This window comes from Neomonachus schauinslandi, chromosome 3 (genome assembly GCF_002201575.2).
Source record: "Neomonachus schauinslandi chromosome 3, ASM220157v2, whole genome shotgun sequence".
Lineage (NCBI taxonomy): Eukaryota > Metazoa > Chordata > Mammalia > Carnivora > Phocidae > Neomonachus > Neomonachus schauinslandi.
The window spans coordinates 174099274-174107295 of record NC_058405.1 but is presented as its reverse complement, the minus strand read 5'-3'; the positions used below and the strand labels follow the sequence as shown (position 1 = coordinate 174107295).

Here is an 8022-nt window from a genome sequence, read left to right as displayed (position 1 = left end):
TTTTTTCCTACAGCTACGTGTGAATCTGCAATTATCTCAATATTTTTTTTAATTTTTTTTTTAAAGATTTTATTTATTTATTTGACAGAGAGAGAAATAGCGAGAGCAGGAACACAAGCAGGGGGAATGGGAGAGGGAGAAGCAGGCTTCTTGCTGAGCAGGGAGCCCGATGTGGGACTCGATCCCAGGACCCTGGGATCATGACCTGAGCCGAAGGCAGACGCTTAACGACTGAGCCACCCAGGCGCCCCAATTATCTCAATATTTAAAGTGGAGGGAAAAGATGGGTTTTATTGAATGGATATTATACTTCCATAACATTGATTAAAAAACACCACCCACCACCACCCGCCAGAGCTTCTGGAACCAAATGGCCTGGGCTTGAATCTGACTTTTACTAGTTCTGTGACACAAGCAAGTTTCCTAGGCCCTCAGTTTCCTTGCCTGGAAAGTGGGGATAATAAGAGTACTTACCCCAAAGAGTGTTTGTGAAGCGCAGGAAATGCACCTGCTTTTTAAATGGGTTTCCAAAATGTCACCGGCCACCGCCAATCCTTCGGCACCCCAGACGCATTTTCTGCTACTAACATCGCAGCCCCTGGTGGTTGGGTGCCCACACTTGCCCACACAACCTTTGGATTCAGCGCAGCTCAAACGGGAAATCTGTGAGGATGGGATAATGGGACGGTTGCACGCGATATCTCATAAAACAAAATGAGGAAACCATCAAACTGAACAAGAACAGCTTTTGTGACAGATGCTGGTGTTGGGGGAACAGCTGATTCAACCAAAGGCGGGGAGGCTCGCAATAGAGTCAGAAGGCCACGTCTGCACCTTCCAAGGACGTTACAAGCCCTGGGGTTTGAGTCTGTTGTCCATTGTCTAAATGTAAGACTTTTCTTGTGGGGCTCCATCTGTCTGTAGCATCGCTCTTAGTTTATCTGCTCACCTACGGCTTCTTGTGGGAGCAAAGAAAACACACAGGCAGGCATGTGGGCATTTGCCTGACCCACTCCAGGGTCTTTCAGTCTCCTGGACAGCAGGCAGTGCTTCCATTGGGTTCCCAGACCCTCCACCATCCCATCCTGAACCCTTGCAGTAGCTAAAACATTCCAAGCTCCCTGCCTCTCACCTCCAGGACTCTGCATATGCTGCTTCCTCCTCAAACATCCCCCACACCCTTTGCCTTCAGGATGCAGCTCTGGTGTGACCTCTTCCGGGAAGCCTTCTTTGATTTCTCCAGGCTCAGGCTGTGTGCTCCCTCAGCACAATGCCCTTCCCATGCAACTCAGCTGTGAGGCTGCTGTCAGGGATAGTGCAGTAGGGAATGGGCAGTTTCTGGGTGCTTGGGGAAGGAGAAAGACAGTGTACAGTCAAGCCTACTTTGGAAGTATCTAAAGCAGGAAGATGCCTCTTCCCTGTTCTGGGATCTGTCTCCAGAGAGCCACACCTGATCTGTTTATCAGAGTGAATTTACACATGTATTCGAGCCAGATGCCCTGAGTCCAAATCCTGGCTCTGCCACTAGCCAGTTGCATGGTCTTGGCCTTAACCTTTCCCTCATTTGTGAAATGGGTACAATAATAGAACTGACCTAGAAGGGGTGTTGTGAGAATCACATGAATTACCATATGTAGAGGGATTAAAATAATAAGGGCTATCTAGCATTTGCTCTTATATTATTGCTGTTCATTTCCCTCTGCCTCCCTGGGCTCCCACGCCAGGTCAAGTGCACATTTAACACTCTACTGTTGCATGTATACATTTCCTTCTTAGCTCTTTCCATGTTCTGCACTCACACATTCATTCATGGGGTCCTTGACTAATGTCTCTTCTCTTCTAGGCTGACTGTGTGCCATGAGGGTAGGGCCGGGCGTTGATACTCCCACAGCAAGTCGCCAGATCCAAGGGAGCTCAGCAGAGGAAGGATCTCAGTGGGTCAGATGTCACAGCCCTTCCAGAGCATCGGGGACTGGAGATGACTCTCCAGATCTCTGTGGAGTGTTCTGGGTGCGCTGGGCTGAGCAGCTTTGGTTTCAGTTCTCCACACATGAAGTGAACTTGCCAGGGCCGGGGGGCCCTCTGCGACCCAGCCCTGCCTACCTCACGATGACTGAGCACACTAGTACTCCAGCCTTCCTGGCCTTCTGAGTGCAACATGCTCAAGAGCCCTTGCGCTTGCTGTTCCCTCTGCCTAGCATGCTTTTCCCACAGCTCTCCACAGGTCTGACTCCTTGGCATTCATTCAGGTCCCAGTTCAACTGAGAGGCCAGGAAGGCCCTCCCTGAAATCTCCACCCTCAACCCTTCAATCCTGAGTCACTGTCTACCCATGACTTTACTTTTTTTTCCCCATAAAATTCCGAAATTGCACATATGAAATGATTTTTTGTGTTGACTATCTCCCCGTGCAACCAGTAAGCATTGTGAGGACAGGAACTTTGTCCTGTCACTGCCGATCTCCCACTGCCCAGAAGGATCCTGGCACATGGAAGGGACCCCCATATTTGTTGAGCTGAGTGCCAGGTTGAATGGAGAGACCTTACCCTCTGAGAGAGCTGCTGCCGTCCAATATGGCAGCCACTGGCCACATGTGGCCAGATTAAAAGTAAAATTAAGGTAAAACTCCAATTCCTCAGTCATATGAACCACAATTTCTAGCACTCAGTGGCCACATATGACTAGTGGCTACCATATTGGACATAGCAGATACAGACCATTTCCATCACTGCGGGAAGATCTGTGGCATCCAGTTGCTCTAGACCAGAAACACACGTTGCGCTTTCCTACCTTTACTCTTTCTTGGAGATGTGGAGATCGGAAGAGGCTGCTGCCGTCCAATATGGCAACAGAGATGTTCAATGCAGCACTGTTTATAGTGGAGGAATGGAGCCTGCACCCCCTTTACCAGCTGTCCTGGAGAAGCTTGCCTAATATTTGCTGATGAGCCGTGGCCAGCCCTGGGCAGAAACAAAGCCACTGGCCAGATTGACATTGTACAAGGAGCCTAAAGGAGCCGATGATCTCCTGCCTATCCTTTTTTTCTCAGGGAGCCGGTAACTGGGGACCCTGCATGCAGTTTGGGGGTTCCTGTGTGTCACTGGAAAAGGAGGTAGAGTGTGAGAACTGGCCGCCCACGTGTTTTGGGAGGCTTCGGAGGTGATGAGCGAGGCCAGTGGGGATCCAGATCCCCCACCAGCCCCTGCTCTTTTTCTTGGTTGGGGGATGGGGGTGGGGTGGAAGCAGGGTAATTTGGCTTATGCTTAGTGGCACCCAGAAGCCCTGCCCCTCTATCCCTACTAACCTAGTGACCGAGAGTGTGGGTTTCGGCATCAACGTCCAGGTTTGACTCCTGCTTGTTACGTACTAACTCTGTGAGTTACTTAACCTTTCCGCGCCTCTATTTGCTTATCCGTAAAATAGGACTGTTGATTACAGCATCTTGGAAGAAGCGTGAAATTCGCTGGATAAACTCTGTTAACAGTTCCTCTTTTTAGCCAAGACACAAGACTCTGGCCAGGGAAGGTTCCCGCGCCCACAGCAGAACCGCGGGGGTGGGGCCCATTTATTCCCCAAAGAACCCGCAGCTCGGAAGGCGCGCCTCGGGGGTAAGTCCCTCTGGTTCCCCGCTGCGTCCCCGGCGCCGCCCCGGCTTCCTGCCCGGTCCCCGCATGCCGCGCGGGGCCGGCCCTAGTGCGGCGGCCGCTGGGGGTCCAGCGAGCGGAAGGGGCTGGGCCGGTGGGAGGAGCGCAAGGCGGGGGTCGGGGGGTGGTGCTTCGCGAAGGGGCCGAAGTACTCGGCGGCGAAGGTGACCACGTCTGGCGGCTGGCGCAGCAACAGGAAGAGCAGGAAGTCCGAGATGAGCGCCTGGGCCTCGGGGTGCTGCCGCAGATAGCTGGTGTGGCTGAGACGGAGCTCCTCCTGGCCGGGACCGAGCCTGAGCGGGACCCGGGAACCCGGGACCCCGCGCCCCAGGAGCACCCCCCGCCCCCTTCGCTCTAAGGAGCGCCTCCCAGCCATCGGGGTGTGCATTTCAAGCAGGCACAAAGAGGGATCAGTGCTGGTGGAATTTATGCTCGGGGGCGGGGCAGGGGGGAAATGGGGACCCCAGGCTGGCTGCAGTCTCTCCTCACCTTCCGGTCCAGGAACCTCGAGTAGAGTTCCATATCCTCCTCCCACACCAGAGGCTTCTTCTCAAATGCGGGGCTAGGCTCAGTCTCATCTGGGTGCGGAGGGAAGGAAGGCTGCACACCCTCACCCCAGAACCTTCCCCAGATACAGAGGGATGCCCAAGAATACTCAAATTGCCGTCACGGGTAGAGCCCCAGGGTTCGGCTCAGTTGCTGGAAGGGGTTCCCTGCAAAATGATCCTCCCCTAATTGCCTTGGGGTCAGGGGCTGGAGGGCAAAACTTCTCCATCTCTACTCAGTCCGGCCTCTGCACGCTGGAAGGTCCCAGGTTTTCCCACCTCTCCTTCACTCTGCGCCAGCCAGAGGCTTCACTCACCCTTCTCCCTCAAGACAGGCATCTGGGTGATCGTGCAGTACCCGGGGGAACCCACCTGGATTCTCTTGGCCAGGTGCCTGGAATACAACACAAGTGTGAGAGTGGCAGTCTTCCCAGACCAGCCCACTCCCCTGAGAGCCGTCCAGGGGGCTTCCCTTTGCTCTTGCTTCCCCAACACTGCTTATCTCTGAGTTCCAGGGTCCCCAAATAACAGCCCCTGCTTTTCAAACTGGGTCTTGTCCATGCCCTTGGAGATGTGTGCTGGTGTGCACTAAAAAAATCATGAGCCTCCAGCTATGTGACACCCAAAATCGAAACAACGTGCTAAGTTATCAAATAAGGAAAGCCAACAATGTTCCAATTACTTTTTCCTCAGTGTAATGATTATATCAATACCTCTTTGGAAATTTCTTTTCTTTTTTTTTTTAAAGATTTTATTTATTTATTTATTTGAGAGAGAGAGAGCGCACATGAGAGGGGGAGGGCCAGAGGGAGAAGCAGACCCCCTGCTGAGCAGGGAGCCCGATATGGGACTCGATCCCGGGACTCCAGGATCATGACCTGAGCCGAAGGCAGTCGCTTAACCAACTGAGTCACCCAGGTGCCCCTGGAAATTTCAAGAAACAAATTCTTCCTCCCTCCCTCCCCAATTCTCTCATGATTTGGGTGGGGCCTGTGTCCCGCTGGTGACAGCTTGGCCGTGTGCCAGGATGTCCCTCCCTCCCCCCCAACGCACATTTGATTCTATCAAGTGTCAAGTTGTTCAGACCTCGGTGCTTTTTGGTATTATACCCAGCTGTGGCAGCTGCTTAGCTACTGTGCCTTAGGCTTGGGGGGTCAGCATTGACTTTCTGAGCCGTTCAGGGCTCCTTGGTGAGGTTTGGGAGTTACAGTACGCATCAGGTGAAGGCATCGGGCCCGGATTGGGCACGGTATGAATCAGGAGTAAATATGTGAAGAAAGAGTGAATGATGTGGATCAAGCAAGGGGGCACTCTTCCTGGTGGTGTCCCCAGGGACAGTAGTCTCCCTTTGCCCCATGCCCGCCCCCAGGACCCAGCACCCAGGCTTATGTTGCACACTGTCAGTAGCTCACCCATCCGAGAGCAGGTAGAACTGGCAGGAATTGCGGATGCCTTTAACTGAGTGGACAGTCTGCTCCACGATGAACACTTCCACCTGCTGGCGGCCGACCTGGATCTTCTGGAAGCCCAGATCTTGCTGGCAGCGGCCAAGATAGAGGGAGGGAGGTGAGGTGGATGCCCACCAGGATCTCCCCCAAATCTCACCCCAGCCCTTTTCTCCATCTTGCCGCTTCATTCTTTATCAGTGATAAGCAACCTTCGGCTGTCCAAGCCCTCAGCCGCCACAGGATTTGAGTTGCACCCCCAAGTTAAGTGGGGGTCCCCTCATAGAAAGCCAGTTCCATGCTGCTTATGCCCCAACCCTCCCCTCATCATCTTGATGACCAAGTGCTTCTGGTTGGCAGATTCAGTTACAGGGATGAGGATCAACCAAGGTGTGAGCCTGGGGGGCAGGGAGCATGGGGGGGGGCAGCGATGCTCTGAGGAGGGGGCTAGATTGCCACCTGTGGCCTCCTCAGGCCCCTGCTGCTGCAGGCACGCTGCCCTGTTGTTGTTAGAACGTAAACCCCTAGAGCAGCTGTGGCCGCAGGTGGAAAAGGGCTAATACAGACATGTGTTTCAAAAGAAGATGGGGGAAGTGACATGGGCCTGTTTGTGTCAAACACATTGCCGTTTGTCGTGTTTGTGATAGAAAAGACTAGAATGTCATTTACAAAGTTGGTCAAATCAGCCCCCAAAATGTGTGTTTAGAGGCATGGCTTTAAAATCTCACATTGCAGGAAGTCCTAGGTATGTTGATTATGAAGTTTTAGCCACAAGAAAAGTAAAAACAAAAAACAAAAAACAAAAACAAAAACGGAACACCTTTCAGGTCTGAGACATAATAAAAGAACATAATAAAAGTGCCATTGGAAATGGTGCATTTCCTGATGTTAAAAAAATCTGTCTTTAAAAGCAGCCCTCTGCTATGTTTATTTTTCCTGGACTGACTTCTGGGCAAAAAACATTGCTTCTCAACTGCTCCCCGCTTTGGTTCCTCTTTTTCCCACCACCTGCCCCCCACGTGATCTTCCAACACATGAAGTCTTGCCTTCTCCTGCCCTTGGAAGTCCCACCCCCGGGGCCCCAGCTCACCCGCTCTTCCACCCCAAAGCTGTCTTTTCTCCCACCTCAGCGGCCCCCGTAGTGCCCCTTCTGTTTTTCCCCAGGCCAAGTCCCCCACCCAGGGAGAGCCCTCACGTAAGTAGAGTAGCAGAATTTGCCCTCCATGTCCAAGGCCAGGAAACGGGCGCTGCTAGGCACGGTCTGGCGCCAGGCCATCACCCTCAGCAACACCAGGTTGGCAGCCTCAGAGATGAAGCCCATGGTTGAGCTCCCCGGGACAAAAGTCACTTCTGTCTTGACTTCCTGTTCAGGAAAAATCTGGGTCAGGGACATCGATCTGGGAAGGGGTGGGGAGGACGGGGAAGCCAGGTATTGGGCACATATAGGGTCCTTGCTGAGTCCCCATGCCAGGCTCCCGGCCTGACACAATCTGGCCCCTGCTCTTGGCTTCGGAGAGGATGTGGGGCACGGCCCCTACCTGTCTCTCACCCTTACCTCACCCTCCTTGACCCTTCTGGTCACGGCCAGCTGGTCGTCCTGCTTCACCAAACTCATCTTCCGCTCCATGGGGAGGACTCTGAACTAAGGGCCAGAGCACGGAGGGGAGAAGCGGGAGCTTAAACAGCAACCCCCACAGGTCACCTTGCCCCTTCTCCTTTAGAAATGAGAAAACTGAGGGAAGTTTGGATAGAAATCTTCCCTTTGTAGTGAAGTTCAAGAACAGAAGGCGTATTATGGTGTAATATAAAGGTAAAAAGCAAATGCCCTCAGAATACAGGTTTTAAAAGATGGGAATGGTTTCTGTGGGAAGGTTCTTAGGCATGAGTGCTTTCCAATGTGTAACACTGATCACGTTCCAGAAGTTAGTGAGGTGGCTGGGGCTGGGTGTGGGAGGCACAGAGCAGGAGAATTTGGAGGTGAGGGGGTGACAGGCCCTTGGGAAAGGCCAGGCTCTGGGAAAGGCTGGCCTGCATGGCCCTCCGGGAGATGCTGGGCTCTCAGCCTGGAGAAGGTCCCGGGTGGACTGGACCCAGGGATCGTGTATTAGGAGAAGGTCACGAGAAGCAACCTGCTGCCCCGGATGGATTGGTTTCCAGGTTATGTGTGGTGGGGACTGCAGGGTAACTTGGAGAGAGTCGGGGGTGACATTCCACTGAGCCCCTCCATTCTTCCCTCCCTCCCTCCCAGGGTCTCCACTCTCTCACCCTGGTTTGGGGTCCAGGCTGGGGGCCCCAGGAGGTACCTTGATGAACTCCTGACTATGTTGCTCCATGATATGCAGGTTCCATGAGAGGTAGCCTGGGGCAGGAGGAGAATGCTGCTGTCCCA

General features: G+C 53.2%; 1 protein-coding gene across 1 annotated transcript in view; it reads right to left on the bottom strand.

Annotated features, from left to right (window-relative positions):
* Positions 1-3689: 3689 nt before the first annotated feature.
* LOC110592005 (ciliogenesis associated TTC17 interacting protein) overlaps positions 3690-8022 on the bottom strand; it is a 6362-nt gene continuing 2029 nt past the window's right edge. The window contains exons 4-10 of the mRNA XM_021702980.1: positions 7937-7992; positions 7189-7275; positions 6829-6996; positions 5601-5725; positions 4506-4582; positions 4133-4221; positions 3690-3920 (exon numbers count right to left, since the gene is read on the bottom strand). Coding sequence (XP_021558655.1) covers positions 3690-3920; positions 4133-4221; positions 4506-4582; positions 5601-5725; positions 6829-6996; positions 7189-7275; positions 7937-7992 — 833 coding nt within the window. The remainder of the gene's footprint in view (positions 3921-4132; positions 4222-4505; positions 4583-5600; positions 5726-6828; positions 6997-7188; positions 7276-7936; positions 7993-8022) is intronic.